Consider the following 19,570-nt stretch of genomic DNA (forward strand, 5'->3'; position numbering starts at 1 on the left):
AAATGACATCACTGGTTTCCTGCAAAATTCATATTTAAAAGAACAAGCCAAACAAGAGGACTTCATTTTCCATCATCCATCTGCACAGGGAGTGACTACGCAGGTTTCCTGCCAGAACCGTATTTAAAAGAAGAAGCTACGCAAGATTCTTCATTTCCAATCATCCATCTGCGCAGGAAGTGACGTCACTGCACTTCCCATCATCCATCGACAGGGAATGTGACATCAATGGTTTGCAGCGAAAACAGTCATCAAATAAGAAGCCTCGCAAGAGGACTTCATGTATCATCCATCTGCACAGGAAGTGACATGAACTCAATTCAGATCAACAATCTGCATAACAAGTGACACTAATGGATTTCCCATAATCCATCTGCACAGGAAGTGACATGAACTCAATTCAGATCAACAATCTGCATAACAAGTGACACTAATGGATTTCCCATAATCCATCTGCACAGGAAGTGACATGAACTCAATTCAGATCAACAATCTGCATAACAAGTGACACTAATGGATTTCCCATAATCCATCTGCACAGGAAGTGACATGAACTCAATTCAGATCAACAATCTGCATAACAAGTGACACTAATGGATTTCCCATCATCCATCTGCACAGGAAGTGACATGAACTCAATTCAGATCAACAATCTGCATAACAAGTGACACTGCTGGATTTCCCATCATCCATCTGCACAGGAAGTGACATGAACTCAATTCAGATCAACAATCTGCATAACAAGTGACACTGCTGGATTTCCCATCATCCATCTGCACAGGAAGTGACATGAACTCAATTCAGATCAACAATCTGCATAACAAGTGACACTAATGGATTTCCCATAATCCATCTGCACAGGAAGTGACATGAACTCAATTCAGATCAACAATCTGCATAACAAGTGACACTGCTGGATTTCCCATCATCCATCTGCACAGGAAGTGACATGAACTCAATTCAGATCAACAATCTGCATAACAAGTGACACTGCTGGATTTCCCATCATCCATCTGCACAGGAAGTGACATGAACTCAATTCAGATCAACAATCTGCATAACAAGTGACACTAATGGATTTCCCATAATCCATCTGCACAGGAAGTGACATGAACTCAATTCAGATCAACAATCTGCATAACAAGTGACACTGCTGGATTTCCCATCATCCATCTGCACAGGAAGTGACATGAATTCAATTCAGATCAACAATCTGCATAACAAGTGACACTGCTGGATTTCCCATCATCCATCTGCACAGGAAGTGACATCAAACTCTTCTTAAAAAGAAGCAAGTGTAATTCACTGCACATCATCCACCTGCACAGGAAATTATGTCCTACCTTCTCAATACTTCAAATAATTCTTCAGGGCGTTCCATCCCCTGGGCGTCACCAGAAAAGGGCAGACACACTCAAGGTCAAATTAGAGGCGTCCTCTTCAGTCTCATCCATACACTCAACGCGGTACAGCAAGGCACACAAGCAACACACTCCATCGACCACATCCTCGACCTTGTCTTCTCAATAGCAACAATCCAGCACAAGCCACCGATTGCCTTGGACTGGACTGACCGCTATGCCATCCCTATCCCTCTGCTCAGCGTACGACCAACAAACCGGGGTCAATGCAGAAGAGAAGACGACATGATCAGATCCATCAAAACCTCTCCAGAGACAACCTGGTGCCTGAACTCATCTGTCACTCCATCAACTACATGTCCAACCCCAGCTCCCTTCTAAAGACCTTCAACAACTTTTATGAAACTATGAGAACATCCACGCCCCAAATACATCAAGCACGTGCAAGTCAAAGCCCTCGGCGCCCTGTTATTCTTAAGACCTTTCTGACAATAAACGTCCTATTCACAGACAGAAAGGAAAATGGAAGAAAAAGAGAGCTCTGAAGGACCTCATGACGCTGTATTCTGTCAGTGCCACGGGCAGCTCATCACATCAACCACAGAAAGGTACTACGCCAGCACCATCAATGGCAGCCTCGGTACAAACCTAACAATGTTACTAGGCCTGCAGGTAACCTGAATAATCTACTCGACCTCACTGAATGTGCTAGACCCATAAACTAGTCTCAAATTGTGTGATCCTAGGCAAATATTTTATTTTATGGAGATATAAGAGCACTTTCAAATGTCCAAGTTCATCTTCTGCTGTACAAAAAACCTCTTTTGTTTAAGATTTAATAGACTAAATGTTTGCTCCTCGTATAATAAGAGTCAAACCCACATATAGGGTACTTATAACCCCTGTTGTGCCTCTGAGGTCACTAACAGCATTGATATCAGGATGGGGGCAGGAATATTTTTCGGTTCATGTTTAAAAACTCACTTTTAATAAATATATTACTAAAGCATGATGTGGCGGTGCTCTGTCATTTACAGACAGTACATCCTCTATTGAAATGGCCACAATCGTTCCTGCTGGCATGCAGCTTTACTGATAAAACTGAATAGAATACAAACAATTGGCTGCCAGGCGCGAACGCAGACGTGCACAGGTATGTCAACACACACACACTCCAGTGCAAACACCTGTGTACTAGGGCCTCATTGACAAGCCCATTGCGCCGCCGTTGCATCACTTTTTTTGACTCATTGACAGCGCAATGGGCTTACCCATATTTACAAGGCTACGGAAAGTCACCCTCCGTGACTTTTCATGGCCTTGTAAATATGGGCCCATTCGCGCACTACTCTGCATGAAATGGACGTTCCATGGGTGTTGCTGTGCGTGTTCCCTCGCAACATACATGGAACCCGACACATTCCCAGATCTACTAAGTGCCGCACACCTGAGAATGCGTCAGAATGCTACGTCTCCCCAAAAGAAGGCGACGGAGTGGCGCAACGAGGAGAAATACTTTTATTCCTCCTAGTTTTTTCCTATTTCTGTGCGTGCGGCAGCCTGAAGCACGCACAGAAAGAGGTAAATGTCAACAATGATTGTTTTTGTGCAGTAAGGTGTCCCGTCCTGCACAAAACCAATCATCCCCGCAATGCAGGCACCCTTGCAACATGACGCAAGGGTGTCTGCGTTGCTGTATAGCAGGCAATTGCGTGCCAGTGCAGGGGAAAGCACATGGATGCATCGTATTGTTGTTAATGCGACGGATCCCTGTGCCATTAAAATGACGCAGTTTGGCACAGAAAATTGGGCTGCGGAACCGCGCTGCGTCATTTTGTAGTAAATGAGGTCCAATGTTTGGAAATTGGGTTTTGGCAAAAATATTTAGCATTTTCCAATAAAGTTTTCTGATTTGTTTTCATCCTATAACAATCTTTTCGCCAAACACACATACAAAAATGTGCCTTGGTAACTACTGAAATATATTTTGAAATGTTTGCTCGGTTCATATATTAGCTATTTTAGTGTTAAAAAAACAGCCTGACACTTTCATTTCACACACTTTGCACAGCTTGATTGTCCCCCAGTTCACTTTACAAAATCTTGTAACTTCACAACCAGAGAATGAGAAGTAAATGTAGGAAGACCAACTGATTTTTGGCCTCTGTCTCTGAATGCAGAGCAAATGTGACAAGATAAAAACAAGACTTAAAGGCCTCTTTATGGCTGTAGACAAACGATACACCTGCTCTGTACTTGAAATTGATAACATCCCAGGGGCAGATTCATTAGGCTTCTGCCTATCTTTCTCCCCGCAGCATTCCTGTGCGGGCCTTTTAGTCTATCGCCCACCAGGCCACCTGGGCCCATTTTGTGACAAACTTCACCAAACCTTAGCCCCTCTTGCTACAAAATATAAGCATCTTCTCCTCCTAGGAGATTTTAATATTCACATGGACGAACCTGAGTCCAGTGACTCTGTTAAATTAAATGACACCACTAGCATGTTTAATCTTCTACCGTATTTTTTTGCAGCTACTCATAATAAAGGTCATCTGTTAGACCAAGTTTTCTCTTCCTTGCCTATCCAACCCTATCCACCACTTCCGGTGATTTGGTCAGACCACCTCCTATTAAATTTTGACATTGTAGGCTCCTCTAAAGTCTCCTGCACGTAAAATACCACGCAATCAAAGGCATTTCGTCCATTCCATCGTGTCACCACTGACATGCTGGAGAAGTCCTTAGCACTCAATCCTTGCCCACGGACTGGTAACCTGGAACAGGACCTCTCTAGCTTTCAGTCCTGGCTCGTTCAACGTTTTGATGAACTGGCACCCATGCCTACCAGACCCCCAAGGTCCCAACGTATCTCAGCCCCCTGGTTTACCACCGAACTGCACGAAACTAGGAAAAACTGCAAGAAAGCCGAACGGTTATGGCGCAAAAATTATGATGTCCTGTTAAAAATAAGGTATAAAAATCTCATTAAGGCCTATCACAAAGAAATTACACTAGCAAAAAAGGCTTTTTTGCAAAAAGAATTGACTCAGCTTGCAACATCAGCAAGGAAATATTTAATATAGTCAGGGACTTCACCTCCCCCCCTGCCCTAAACCCCAAATTCTCTCCCTCTGAACTCTGGGTCAATCAATTGGCTAGCTTTTTTTACAATAAAATTCTGAACATCCAGGCATCTTTTCCGCCTGTTATCCCCACCATCGATTCTGCTCCCTCCTCCTTTACTGGGAACACATCACAGGGTACCCATATTTTGTCTGATTTTCCTCCCTTATCGTTGGAGGCCTCGCTTGACCTGTTACTAAAACTGACATCAGGCTCCCCCTCAGACCCTTGCCCCGCCAAAATCCTCTCAAAAATGGCCCCCGTTCTTAATTCTTTGATAAATCCTCTCCTTAATGCCTCCTTTACCTCGGGCGAGGTCCCAAAGGCCTGGAAAAAGGCTCATGTCATCCCTCTCATAAAAAAATCTAATTTGAATCCGTTGGAGCACTCTAATTACAGGCCTATATCTCTGCTCCCTGCCCTGGCCAAACTCGCCGAAAAGCATGTCCATTCTACCTTGTCACAATTCATAGAGGCCCATGACATTCTCCATCAGACGCAGTCAGGTTTCCGCTCTAACCTCAGTACAGAAACAGCTCTACTAGAGGTAACGGAGACCATAAAGGGAGTGACTGACCGCGGTGGGAAGGCTATGCTGGTACTATTAGACCTCTCAGCGGCCTTTGACACCGTCCCTCACAACCGGCTCCTTTCCAGACTTCAGGAGATCGGGATTAGAGGGACGGTGTTCAATTGGCTTAAGTCCTTTCTCACCGAACGTCAACAATTGATCTGGTCACCCCCTTTCTCAGCAACAGTTCCATCTCTTGATGTGGGAGTGCCACAGGGATCTGTCCTTAGCCCCTCTTTATTTAACATTTATCTCTCCCCTCTGGCCGAACTAGCAGAGACCTTTGGCATGCGTATCGTGTCCTATGCGGACGATACGCAGCTGCTTTTTACCTGCGACAAGAACTTTGATTTCGCGGGTGACTCTATTAAAAGCTGCTTAGAGGCGGCCTTTTCCTGGTTTCAGTTGAACCAGCTTAAATGTAATTCAGACAAATCTGAAATTATATTTTTTGGCTGTTCTCCCGACACTCAATGGAAATCTTGGTGGCCGGCAGATATGCATCCTCCTTCCTCTCCTACTGCGCTCGCTAAGAACCTGGGCGTCAAATTTGACAATGGTCTTACCTTCAAACCCCAGATCCTTGCTTTGGTCGGCCAATGCTTTGGCCAGCTACGAATACTTAGGAAATTTCTCCCTCTATTGTCTCTGGCTCATAGGAGAATCACTGTTCAAGCAATGATTGGATCCAGGCTTGACTATACCAATGTGCTCTACTTAGGGCTACCAGAATACCTCCTATCTCGCTTACAGTCTGTCCAAAACTCCGCTGCAAGGGCCATCTTTGGTTTAAGCCGCAGATCTCATACCTCGTCCCTCCTTGAGGCACTCCACTGGCTTCCGGTAAGGAAACGTATCATCTTCAAGACTTTGACCTTGACTTTCAAGTCCTTACACGGTACCGGTGCAGTTTACCTCAGGAAACATGTTCAGTTCTATCATCCCACAAGATCGCTCCGATCAGCCACTCAAGCCCTTGCTGTCATTCCACCTGTAAAGCATTCACGCATTGGAGGCCGCTCTTACAGAGCCTGTGCCCCGCAGCTTTGGAACAAGCTCCCCCTCTCGCTGAGGAAAGCTGACAACCTCCTGTCCTTCAGGAAAGGCCTAAAGACCTGGCTTTTCAGCACCTAGTGCGCCTGTTCTCCGCTCAACGTCTCTCCGCAGATCTATACAGCGCCGGGACACTCTGCCTGAGTAACCGCGCGCTATACAAACCACCTGTTAACATAACATTTATTGCTCATTCACTTTGTGAGTGAAAGAACTGCTGTCATATGTCAGCTCGCCAGCACAGGTGAGGAGACCCTAAAAACAGTCTACGGCCGCGTTTAATGTGTTTCTTGTTGCCTTCATGATGGACTCGAGGGATGAAGACTGAAGGGCTTATTTCAAGCCCCTTGCACCACAGGTGAGTCACTTTTTTGGACGAACAGTGGCGCAGTGTGTTGGCCCATATTTATGTAAAGTCACCCTGCATCCGGCCGGATGGGTGGGTGGGTGAGTGGATAGATGGATGGATGGGTGAATAGATGGGTTGATGGATGGGTGGGTGGGTAGGCAGGCAAGGGGATGGATTAGTGGTTGAATGGATAGATGGGCGGGTGGGTGGATGATGGATGGGTGTTGTGAGGATGAATGGGGATGGCTGAGTGGATGAGTGGATGGTTTGATGGATGAACGGATGCTGGATGGATGTGGGTAGGAGGACAAGAATGTGGGTGGGTGTATGTGCGGATGAATGGATGGGTGTGTGGGTAGGTGGATGGATAGATAGATGGATGGGTGGGTAAGTGGGTGTATGGATGGATGGACAGATGGATGGGTGTTGTAAGGATAAATGGGGATGGCTGAGTGGATGAGTGGATGGTTTGATGGTTTGAAGGATGGATGGATGTGGGTGGGTGGGAGGGTGGATGGATGTGGGTAGGGGGACAAGAATGTGGGTGGGTGTAAGTGCGGATGAATGGATGGGTGAGTGGGTAGGTGGATGGATAGATAGATGGATGGGTGGGTGGGTGGGTGTATGGATGGATGGAGTATGGATGGCTGGATTGGTGGGTGGGTGGGTATTGAATGAAAGAGTGAATGGATGGATGAATATGGATAGATGGATGTGCGGATGTGTGGGTGCACGGGTGGATGGATGAGTGGATGGATGCGTGGATAGATGGATGACTGGATGGATGAATACATGGATCAATGGCTGGATGGATGGGTGGTGACTGGATGGAGGGCTGCTTCTCTGGGTGTGTACGGTGTACAGTGTGGGCAAGCGCAGATGGACATGTCAATGGTGTACCTGCTGGACACATCCACTATGCATCCTGCTGCTGCGTTCCCAAGTAAATAGTCACCAGAGCCTCTGCACATAGCAGCCTAGTGACCGCAGTGGGAGGGGAAAATCTAGACTTACCGTCAATATTTTATTTTCAATGTTGTGTTTGATTGGTGTTGTGGTTTTGATATTCAGCAATATAAAAGTAAGTAAGTAAGTAACTGAGCTTTTAAAGCGCCTGGTTACACTAGCCAGTGTGTCCCCGCGCTGTACCACTGAGGAACCCGTCCTGGTCTGTTCCTGTGAGGCGCCCACTCCTGGGCACCCCATGGTGAAGCCAGGCATCCTTAGCAATTAGGGCCGGTGTGAAGATTAAGCAAGCTATTGCCCAGAGTTGCAGAGTGGGACCCATGATTAGAGTAGGCGCAGAGGCGAGAATTATCAGGTCCGCGGACATTGAGCCCAAGACCCGCCGAGGCGGGGAATTGAACCCTGGTCCCGGGTCAGATCTCTGCATTAGATTCTGCCGCTCTAACCAGTGAGCCACAATTCTCCAGGAACTTCAACTCTTTTCTAGCACTTTAAGCAAAGAACTGCATTGTGCTGTTACCACAGGGTTTCCAAACAGGTTTGGGCTCTGTGACTTGGCAGTTAACATTGTTTGAGCCGTTTGTTTGAGCTGCCTGTGGAGGTTGCTGTGAGAACCACACCCTAAACAGCCGCACCTGCCTCTCTAGCGCTGGATTAAAGCCTAAGGAGTGAGAGGTGAGTAACTAACAAGAGATCACTTCAGTCCAGGGCCATGCACTTTGACGACGAGGAAGTCATATAGGGTGGGTCACAGATAAGCAGAGGGAGTTATAGAGAAAGATTCCGGAACATCATTTCTTGTTTCATGCAGGGGTTTAGGGCAATATTCAGTCAGTCAATCAAGGTTTTCTAAAGCGCACTACTCACCCGTGAGGGTCTCAAGGCACTGGGGGGCGGGGTGCAGCTCCGTTAGGGTCATTCGAAGAGCCAGGTCTTGAAGTCCTTCTTGAACTGGTGCAGTGTCGGCTCCATCGGAGGTGAAGGGGGAGTTCGTTCCACCTGCTCTGGTCCTGTAAAAACCTGGGACGGTGGCTAGGGCAAGGTCGGCTGAGCTGAGGTTTCTCTTGGGGGCGTGCAAGGAGATTCTGACCTTATGGTATTGGACTCTGGGGTTGTGGACGGCTTTATAGGTGTGTGTGAGCAGCTTGAAGGTTATTCTTCTTTTGACAAGGAGCCAATGGATGTCGCACAGGTGTTGGGTGATGTGGTTGTGTCATGAGATATCGAGGATAAGTCTGGCTGCAGCGTTCTAGACGGTCTGGAGTTTGCTGAGGAGGTTTTTGTTGATTCTGGCATGGAGGGCGTTGCTGTAGTCCAGTCTGCTAGATATGAGTGCATGAGTGACGGTTTTCCTGGAGTCGGGGGGGGGGGTGGAGATCCACTTGAACATCTTATGAAGTATGCAGAGTGTTTTGAAGCAAGTGGAGGATACGTCGTTGCTCTGGCGGTTCATGGTGAGTGATAAGTCGAGTATGATGTCAAGGTTGTATGCATGGTCCGTTGGGGTGGGTGGGCTTTCATCCCTTCTTGGTTGTGCCTGGTGATGTCAGGTTTCTTGGTGAGGGAGAGGATGAGCTGGGTGTCATCAGCGTAGGAGAAGATGTTGAGCCCATGGTTTCTGACGATGGTTGTGAGGGGGGCATATAGACATTGAAGAGTGTGGGGCTGAGGGAGGATTCTTGGGGTACTCCACATCTGATCTCTGTTGGTTCTGGGAGGAAGGGCAGCAGTCTTATTCTCTGTGTTCTGCCTGTGAGGAATGAGCGTATCCAGTCTATGGCCTTTCCTTGGATTCCAGCGTCGTGGAGCCTGGTGGCTAGTGTGCGGTGGGAGATGGTGTTGAAGGCTGCTGATAGGTCTAGGAGGATAAGGACTGGCATATCGCCTTGGTCAAGGAGGGCACAGATGTTGTCAGTGGCAGTGAGGAGGGCAATCTCAGTGCTGTGATTGCTACAGAATCCAGATTGAGAGGTGCCTACGATGTTGCTGGTTTCTATGAAGTGTGCTAGCTGAGTGTTGACGACCTTTTCGATGACTTTGGCAGCTAAAGGAAGCATTGAGATGGGCCAGAAGTTCTTGAGGTCCGTCGGGTCTGCAAAGGGCTTCTTTAGGAGTGGGTTGACTTCGGCACGCTTCCTGTTGTCTGGGAATGTGGCTGTCTCGAGGGAGCAGTTGTTAGTTTGGCATAGCTTGGGAGTGATGGCGGCCCTGTGGAAGATGTTCGGTGAGCAGGTGTCAGAAAGTGCTCAGAAGTGAATGTTCTTCATTTTCTTTAGGTTGTCTTCTGTAGTGAGAGGGGTCCAGGTGAGAAGGATCTGTTGTGTGGCATCTTTAGGAGTGGGGTTGGGGCAGTGCAGTGGTCTTGGTCATCGAAGTTGTCGTACAGTATCTTGATCTTGAGGTGAAAGAAGGAGCTGAGGTCTTGGGAGGGTGGGTTGTCAGTTGTTTCGCTGTTAGGTTTGGCAAATTCCTGCATGATGGCAAAGAATTCCTCAGAGTTGAGGACATTGGAGAGAATTCTGTCTTGGATTAAGTTTTTCTTTGTTGATTTGATCAGTGGTTGGTGTCCTCTGATGGGTGTTTTGTAGGCGGAGCGTGCTTCCAGGGTTTTGCTGTTTCTTCTTGTCTTATCCAGTCATCGGCAGATGCGCTTGGATTCTCGGAGATCAGTGGTGAACCTGTTGGCTTTCTTGTTGTGTCGTCTTGTGGTGGTCTGGAAGGGGGCGAGAGGGTTGGTGCAGTTGGCAATCTAATGGTGGAGTGTGCTTGCCGCTGTGTTGCCATCTGTCTTAATAGGGGGTGCAGTGCAGAGCGGACGAAGGTGAAGTGTTCTTCAGAGACTTTGTTACAGCTTCTGCGTGGGAGGTGGTGCATGGCTTGTGTGTGGTGGGGTTTGAAAAGGAGAAATAGATGCAATGGTTGTCGGTCCAGAGCAGTTTCAGGTGTGGCTGTAGCAAATGTTGTTTTCCCGGCGAAGATTGGGTCGAGTGAGTGACCTGCTGTGTGAGTGGGGGTGGAGACCGGTTGCTTCGGGCCCGATTCACAGAATGAACTTAAGACTCAATCCTAAATTTACTACTATTTTGGTATTCACAGAATGCACTTACTACTTTTGGCATTCACAGAATGAACTTACTACTTTTGGTATTCACAGGAGTTAGGATTTTGTTTTAAGTCTGTCTTAAGTCTGTCTTAAGTGTGTCTTAAGACAAACTTAAGACAAAATCCTAACTTCTGTGAATACCAAAAGTAGTAAATTCATTCTGTGAATGCCAAAAGTAGTAAGTGCATTCTGTGAATACCAAAATAGTAGTAAGTTTAGGATTGAGTCTTAAGTTCATTCTGTGAATCGGGCCCGGCAGTCCTAAGTTAGTGAGGTGGAAATTAAGGTCTAAGAGTAGTATGTAGACTGTAGAGGCAAGGGCATGGGGTGTGATGTGGTCGGCGATGACATTGGTGAAGTGGGTGCGGGGTACAGGAGGTCTGCATGTGAGTGTTCTGCTGAGCATCGTTCTGGAGTTGGGCTGGAACTGGAATTGGAAGTGGATGTGTTCCATGTGGGGCGAGGCTTTGTCCAAGTTAGTGGCTGTCAATCGGAAGGAGCTTTTGTGGACAAGGGCGAGGCCTCCTCCTGGGTGGTTGGGGCAGTCTTTCCTCAGGATCTTGTATCTCTCTAGGATGGCTTTTGCGATGTCAGGTGCGGAGCTGGCGTTGGTCCAGGTCTCTCTGAAGAAGGTGACATTGGGCGTGCGAGTGTTGAGGAGGTCCCATATTTCTACGGCATGTCTGTGCAGGGAGAATACATTGAGGAGAATGTATCTCAGGGGTTTGTGTGAGGTGGCGTCTGGTGAGCTGGGTGTAGCTGCCTGGGTCTGGAGGAGGTAGGTGAAGGTGTGTTGGCAGTGTCGGTAGGAGATCAGATCTTGGGTGTTGCTCAGCATAGAGTGTTGGCAGTTGTTGTGTCTGGGGTTAAGTGCATGGAGAGTGCTGCGGTCATAGCGGTGGGGGGTCAGGGGACCAGTGTCCCTGGTGCTGTTCGTGGTCAGGTCATGGCCAGGCGCAGACGGGCTTGCCTTCGGCGTGCCTTTGGTGCGCCAGCAGCGCAGCCGCCAACATTAAGTAGGGGTAAGGTGAGGGCGACCAGCTCGGAGGCGGGAGGGACAAGCTGGTGGGAGGCTGGGGGAGCAGCAGCGGCAGGTAGTGTGCGAAGAGGGAGTGGGAGGGAAAGAAGTGAAAGAAGAGGGAAAGAGTTGCAATAAAGGCAATAGTAAGAAATGAAAATAAGGCAAGATAGAAAGAAATAAAAAGAAGCAAAGAGACAAAAAAAAGATAAGAAGGCAAAGAGACAAAATACACAGAATTGAGTGGAATGGCAGAAGAGCAGAGTGCTCTTCCACTAGAGTACCAGGTGTAAGGTGCAGGCAGGAGCCTGCGGGTGGAGGACGGCCTCAAACACCTACCTGCCAAGGAGCTCAAGCAGCGCTTAGGGTAGGGCATAGTGACCAGTGTGAAGGGAGCGCAGTCGCATAGGATGGATAGTATGAATGAGGAGTTCTACGAGACTACTGAATAGTCTAGAGCGACAGTCACCTATCAGTGTATTCTAACATGCAGACTACCAGAAGAGTGCAGTGATAGATACCTGTCGCTCCAGAGTACTACCAGAATAGTGAAGTGACAGGTGGCTGTCACTCCAGAGAACTAAAAGAAGAGTGCATTGATAGATGGCTGACACTCCAGAGTGCCACCAGAAGAGTGCCGAGATAGGTGACTGTCACTCCAGAGTACTACCAGAAGAGTGTAGTGATAGATGGCTGACACTCAGGAGTACTGCCAGAGAGAATACACTGATAGGTGACTGTCACTCCAGAGTACCACCAGAAGAGTGCTGTGATAGGTGACTGTCACTCCAGAGTACTACTAGAAGAGAGCAGAGACAGGTGGCTGTCACTCCAGAGTACTAACAGAGGAGTGTGGTGGTAGGTGGCTGACACTCCAGAGTACCGCCAGAGAGAATACACTGATAGGTGACTGTCACACAAGAGTACGACCAGAAGACTGCATTGACAGGTGGCTGTCACTCCAGAGTACCAACAGAAAAGTGCAGTGATAGATGGCTGACACTCAAGAGTACTACTACAGAGAATACACTGATAGGTGGCTGTCACTCTAGAGTACTGCCAGACAGAATACACTGATAGGCGGTTGTAACTCTAGAGTACTACTAAAGTACAGTCATACGTGTTGATCACTCCAGAGACCTAGCAGATAGAGTACAGTAGCAGGTAGCTGTCACTGCAGAGTACTAACAGAAGAGTGCAGTGATAGATGACTCTCACTCCAGAGTACTGCCAGAGAGAATACACTGCTAGGTGGCTGTAACACAAGAGTACTACCAGACAGAGTAGAAAGGCAGGGGGCTGTCTATTGCTGTATTCCATCTGGCACTAGTCTGGAGTGGCCCCCAACTCTCACTGCTCTCCTCTGGTAATAATCCGGAGTGACAGAAATATATCACTGCACACTTCTTTTTGTACTCTGGAGTGACAGCCACCCATCACTGCAATGTTGCGTTACTACTCTGGAATGACAGCCAACTGTCACTGCAATCTTCTAGTAATACCCTAAAGTGACATCTAGCTCTCACTGCACTCCATCTGGTAATATAAAACACCTCCCTTAATACATCAGAGCATCATCCCCACTTCTTGATTCACACAACAGGCTGAAGGCCTGGCACTTCGAGCAACTCCATGGGGAACACAAAGCCTATACATCTGCTCAAGTGCTTGGATACACTCACGGGTGATTAGTGTGCTATATATATCCTCGTATTTCAGCTGCATATCACTGTATTCTGTCTGACAGTACTCTGAAGTGACAGCCATTTATCGCTATACTCTTCTGTTAGTACTCTAGAATGACAGCCACCTGTCACTGCACTCTTCTGGTAGTACTCTGGAGTGACAGTCATCTATCACTGTATTGTTCTGTTAGTACTCTGGAGTCCGGCCACCTATCACTGCACTCATCTGGTGGTACTCTGGAGTGTTAGCCATCTATCATTATCACTGTATTTGGTCTGACATTACTCAGGAGTGACAGCCACTTACCCCTGCACTCTTCTGGTAGTACCTGGAGTGAGAGCCATCTATTACTGTACTTTTCTGGTAGTACTTTCGAGCGACAGCCACCTTTAACTGCATTTGGTCAGGCAGTACTGTAGAGTAACAGCCACCTATCACTGCACTCTTCTGGTTGTACTCTGGAGTGACAGCCACCTATCACTGCACACTTCTGGTTGTACTCTGGAGTGACAGCCACCTATCACTGCACTCTTCTGGTTGTACTCTGGAGTGACAGCCACCTATCACTGCACTCTTCTGGTCATGCTCTATAGTGACAGCCAGTTATTATTGTACCTTCCTAGTAGCACTCTGTAGTGACTCCCAGCGACCGCTGTACTCTATGTGCCGCATGAAGGCATGGATGATATCAGTGGGGTTCCATGCTGTGGTAAAGCACACGGATGGTAATAGTGTCACATTAGCATGAAAAGGGATCCATGTCATCACAAAGTCGCCACAGGTCTGTGCCATACATGTAAGCACCTGACTTGTAGTACTATAGACTCAAGAGAGATTTGGCATCATGCCTGCTCCGCTTAACTACATCATGTAGGTTTCTATACACTTCTGTGAGAGGGAGGGTCTAAGACCACGCTGGTTCATCCTCACTCTCACCACTGTGTGTTGATCATTCCTCTCCATGCTCAGACCAATCTCCACTCCCTGCATCATGAGGTCAGAAATATGGAAAGACCACCCTCTGCTCCTGCTGTACCCCCATATTGCACCCCAGGTCTCACCGTGCTTACGTCCCAGGTACCGCATGATGGCGCCAGACTGGTAAAGGCAGAAGTCCCCTTCCTTCAGCCTGGGCATCTGACCAAAGACCTAAAGAAGTGCAAAGAAATCTGTTAGTCACAGAGAGGTTGGTGGAGAGGTGCAGAGAACAGTCTTAGGTATAGAGGGGCTGGGGAAAAGACAGGCTACTTCTTTTATTATACTTAGGCCAGTCAGCAGAGGTAGGAAGAGGATCCTTGGATACATAGAAGCTGGTGGCAGAGGTAGGAAGATCAGGCTTGGATACAGAGGTGCTGGTGGCAGAGGTAGGAAGAGCATCCTTGGATACAGGGGAGGTGGTGGCAGAGGTAGAAAGAGCGGCCTTGGATATAAAGGGGCTGATAGAAGAGGTAGGAAGAGCAGCCTTGTATACAGAGGGGCTGGTGGAAGAGGACATACAGAGTAGGTGGTGAAGGGGTAGGAAGAGGAGTATTGAATACAGAGGGGCTGGTGGTAGAGGAAGGAAGAGCAGCCTTGGATACACAGGAGGTGGTGGAAGAGGTAGGAAGAGCAACCGTGGATACAGAGGGGCTGGTGGAAGAGGAAGGAAGAGCAGCCCTGGATACATAGGGGCTGGTGGAAGAGGAAGGAAGAGCAGCCCTGGATACAGAGGAGGTGGTGGAAGAGGAAGGAAGAGCAGCCCTGGATACATAGGGGCTGGTGGAAGAGGAAGGAAGAGCAGCCTTGGATGCAGAGGAGGTGGTGAAAGAGGTAGGAAGAGCAGCCTTGGATACATAGGGGCTGGTGGAAGAGGTAGGAAGAGCAACCTTGGATACAGAGGGGCTGGTGGAAGAGGTAGGAAGAGCAGCCTTGGATACAGAGGGGCTGGTGGAAGAGGTAGGAAGAGCAGCCTTGGATACATAGGGGCTGGTGGAAGAGGTAGGAAGAGCAGCCTTGGATACATAGGGGCTGGTGGAAGAGGTGGGAAGAGCAGCCCTGGATACAGAGGGGCTGGTGGAAGAGGGAGGAAGAGCAGCCCTGGATACAGAGGGGCTGGTGAAGAGGAAGGAAGAGCAGCCTTGGATGCAGAGGAGGTGGTGAAAGAGGTAGGAAGAGCAGCCTTGGATACATAGGGGCTGGTGGAAGAGGTAGGAAGAGCAACCTTGGATACAGAGGGGCTGGTGGAAGAGGTAGGAAGAGCAGCCTTGGATACAGAGGGGCTGGTGGAAGAGGTAGGAAGAGCAGCCTTGGATACATAGGGGCTGGTGGAAGAGGTGGGAAGAGCAGCCTTGGATACAGAGGGGCTGGTGAAGAGGAAGGAAGAGCAGCCCTGGATACAGAGGGGCTGGTGGAAGAGGGAGGAAGAGCAGCCTTGGATACAGAGGGGCTGGTGGAAGAGGGAGGAAGAGCAGCCCTGGATACAGAGGGGCTGGTGGAAGAGGGAGGAAGAGCAGCCCTGGATACAGAGGGGCTGGTGGAAGAGGGAGGAAGAGCAGCCTTGGATACAGAGGGGCTGATGGAAGAGGAAGGAAGAGCAGCCTTGGATACAGAGGGGCTTGTGTAAGAGGAAGGAAGAGCAGCCTTGGATACAGAGGGGCTGGTGAAGAGGAAGGAAGAGCAGCCCTGGATACAGAGGGGCTGGTGAAAGAGGTAGGAAGAGCAGCCTTGGATACAGAGGGGCTGATGGAAGAGGAAGGAAGAGCAGCCCTGGATACATAGGGGCTGGTGGAAGAGGAAGGAAGAGCAGCCTTGGATACAGAGGGGCTGGTGGAAGAGGAAGGAAGAGCAGCCTTGGATACAGAGGGGCTGGCGGAAGAGGAAGGAAGAGCAGCCTTGGATACAGAGGGGCTGATGGAGAGGAAGGAAGAGAAGCCTTGGATACAGAGGGGCTGGTGGAAGAGGTAGGAAGAGCAGCCTTGGATACAGAGGGGCTGGTGGAAGAGGAAGGAAGAGCAGCCTTGGATACAGAGGGGCTGGTGGAAGAGGAAGGAAGAGCAGCCCTGGATACAGAGGAGGTGGAAGAGGAAGGAAGAGCAGCCTTGGATACAGAGGGGCTGGTGAGAGAGGTAGGAAGAGCAGCCTTGGATACAGAGGGGCTGGCGGAAGAGGAAGGAAGAGCAGCCCTGGATACATAGGGGCTGGCGGAAGAGGAAGGAAGAGCAGCCTTGGATACAGAGGGGCTGATGGAGAGGAAGGAAGCGAAGCCTTGGATACAGAGGGGCTGGTGGAAGAGGTAGGAAGAGCAGCCTTGGATACAGAGGGGCTGATGGAAGAGGAAGGAAGAGCAGCCTTGGATACAGAGGGGCTGGTGGAAGAGGTAGGAAGAGCAGCCCTGGATACAGAGGGGCTGGTGGAAGAGGTAGGAAGAGCAGCCTTGGATACAGAGGGGCTGGTGGAAGAGGAAGGAAGAGCAGCCTTGGATACAGAGGGGCTGGTGGAAGAGGAAGGAGGAGCAGCCTTGGATACATAGGTGGTGGTGGTGAAAGAGGAAGGAAGAGCAGCCTTGGATACAGAGGGGCTGGTGAAAGAGGTAGGAAGAGAAGCCTTGGATACAGAGGTGGTGGTGAAAGAGGTAGGAAGAGCAACCTTGGATACAAAGGGGCTGGTGGAAGAGGTAGGAAGAGCAGCCTTGGATACAGAGGGGCTGGTGGAAGAGGTAGGAAGAGCAACCTTGGATACAAAGGGGCTGGTGGAAGAGGTAGGAAGAGCAGCCTTGGATACAGAGGGGCTGGTGAGAGAGGAAGGAAGAGCAGCCTTGGATACAGAGGGGCTGGTGAGAGAGGAAGGAAGAGCAGCCTTGGATACAGAGGGGCTGGTGGAAGAGGTAGGAAGAGCAGCCTTGGATACAGAGGGGCTGGTGGAAGAGGAAGGAAGAGCAGCCTTGGATACAGAGGGGCTGGTGGAAGAGGAAGGAAGAGCAGCCTTGGATACAGAGGGGCTGGTGGAAGAGGAAGGAAGAGCAGCCTTGGATACAGAGGGGCTGGTGGAAGAGGAAGGAAGAGCAGCCTTGGATACAGAGGGGCTGGTGGAAGAGGTAGGAAGAGCAGCCTTGGATACAGAGGGGCTGGTGGAAGAGGAAGGAAGAGCAGCCTTGGATACAGAGGGGCTGGTGGAAGAGGTAGGAAGAGCAGCCTTGGATACAGAGGGGCTGGTGGAAGAGGAAGGAAGAGCAGCCTTGGATACAGAGGGGCTGATGGAAGAGGAAGGAAGAGCAGCCTTGGATACATAGGGGCTGATGAAAGAGGAAGGAAGAGCAGCCTTGGATACAGAGGGTCTGGTGGAAGAGGTAGGAAGAGCAGCCTTGGATACATAGGTGGTGGTGGTGGAAGAGGAAGGAAGAGCAGCCCTGGATACAGAGGGTCTGGTGGAAGAGGTAGGAAGAGCAGCCTTGGATACATAGGTGGTGGTGGTGGAAGAGGAAGGAAGAGCAGCCTTGGATACAGAGGAGCTGGTGGAAGAGGAAGGAAGAGCAGCCTTGGATACAAAGGGGCTGGTGAAAGAGGTAGGAAGAGCAACCTTGGATACAAAGGGGCTGGTGGAAGAGGAAGGATGAGCAGCCTTGGATACAGAGGGGCTGGTGAAAGAGGAAGGAAGAGCAGCCTTGGATACAGAGGGGCTGGTGGAAGAGGAAGGAAGAGAAGCCTTGGATACAGAGGGGCTGATGGAGAGGAAGGAAGAGCAGCCTTGGATACAGAGGGGCTGGTGGAAGAGGTAGGAAGAGCAGCCTTGGATACAGAGGGGCTGGTGGAAGAGGTAGGAAGAGCAGCCTTGGATACAGAGGGGCTGGTGGAAGAGGGAGGAAGAGCAGCCCTGGATACATAGGGGCTGGTGGAAGAGGAAGGAAGAGCAGCCTTGGATACAGAGGGGCTGGTGAAAGAGGAAGGAAGAGAAGCCTTGGATACAGAGGGGCTGATGGAAGAGGTAGGAAGAGCAACCTTGGATACAAAGGGGCTGGTGGAAGAGGAAGGAAGAGCAGCCTTGGATACAGAGGGGCTGGTGGAAGAGGAAGGAAGAGAAGCCTTGGATACAGAGGGGCTGATGGAAGAGGTAGGAAGAGCAACCTTGGATACAAAGGGGCTGGTGGAAGAGGAAGGATGAGCAGCCTTGGATACAGAGGGGCTGGTGGAAGAGGTAGGAAGAGCAGCCTTGGATACAAAGGGGCTGGTGAAAGAGGTAGGAAGAGCAGACTTGGATACAGAGGGGCTGGTGGAGAGGTAGGAAGAGCAGCCCTGGATACAGAGGGGCTGGTGAAAGAGGAAGGAAGAGCAGCCTTGGATACAGAGGGGCTGGTGGAAGAGGAAGGAAGAGAAGCCTTGGATACAGAGGGGCTGGTGAAAGAGGAAGGAAGAGCAGCCTTGGATACAGAGGGGCTGGTGAAAGAGGAAGGAAGAGCAGCCTTGGATACAGAGGGGCTGGTGGAAGAGGAAGGAAGAGAAGCCTTGGATACAGAGGGGCTGATGGAGAGGAAGGAAGAGCAGCCTTGGATACAGAGGGGCTGGTGGAAGAGGTAGGAAGAGCAGCCTTGGATACAGAGGGGCTGGTGGAAGAGGTAGGAAGAGCAGCCTTGGATACAGAGGGGCTGGTGAAAGAGGAAGGAAGAGCAGCCTTGGATACAGAGGGGCTGATGGAGAGGAAGGAAGAGCAGCCTTGGATACAGAGGGGCTGGTGGAAGAGGTAGGAAGAGCAGCCTTGGATACAGAGGGGCTGGTGGAAGAGGTAGGAAGAGCAGCCTTGGATACAGAGGGGCTGATGGAGAGGAAGGAAGAGCAGCCTTGGATACAGAGGGGCTGACAGAAGAGGAAGGAAGAGCAGCCTTGGATACAGAGGGGCTGGTGGAAGAGGTAGGAAGAGCAGCCTTGGATACAGAGGGGCTGGTGGAAGAGGTAGGAAGAGCAGCCTTGGATACAGAGGGGCTGGTGAAAGAGGAAGGAAGAGCAGCCTTGGATACAGAGGGGCTGGTGGAAGAGGAAGGAAGAGAAGCCTTGGATACAGAGGGGCTGATGGAAGAGGTAGGAAGAGCAACCTTGGATACAAAGGGGCTGGTGGAAGAGGAAGGATGAGCAGCCTTGGATACAGAGGGGCTGGTGGAAGAGGTAGGAAGAGCAGCCTTGGATACAGAGGGGCTGGTGAAAGAGGAAGGAAGAGCAGCCTTGGATACAGAGGGGCTGGTGGAAGAGGAAGGAAGAGAAGCCTTGGATACAGAGGGGCTGGTGGAAGAGGTAGGAGGAGCAGCCTTGGATACAGAGGGGCTGGTGGAAGAGGAAGAAAGAGCAGCCTTGGATACAGAGGGGCTGATGAT

At 49.8% G+C, this 19,570-nt stretch overlaps 1 protein-coding gene across 1 annotated transcript in view; it reads right to left on the minus strand.

The window, feature by feature from the left end:
- Positions 1 to 19,570, minus strand: part of LOC147736659 (glutathione S-transferase P 1-like) — a 62,902-nt gene that overhangs the window by 22,366 nt on the left and 20,966 nt on the right. Inside the window, exon 4 of the mRNA XM_086953800.1 lies at positions 14,295 to 14,382. Within this exon, the coding sequence (XP_086809926.1) occupies positions 14,295 to 14,382 (88 nt within the window). The remainder of the gene's footprint in view (positions 1 to 14,294; positions 14,383 to 19,570) is intronic.

The sequence above is a fragment of the Lissotriton vulgaris genome, chromosome 1_2 (genome assembly GCF_964263255.1).
Source record: "Lissotriton vulgaris chromosome 1_2, aLisVul1.2, whole genome shotgun sequence".
NCBI lineage: Eukaryota > Metazoa > Chordata > Amphibia > Caudata > Salamandridae > Lissotriton > Lissotriton vulgaris.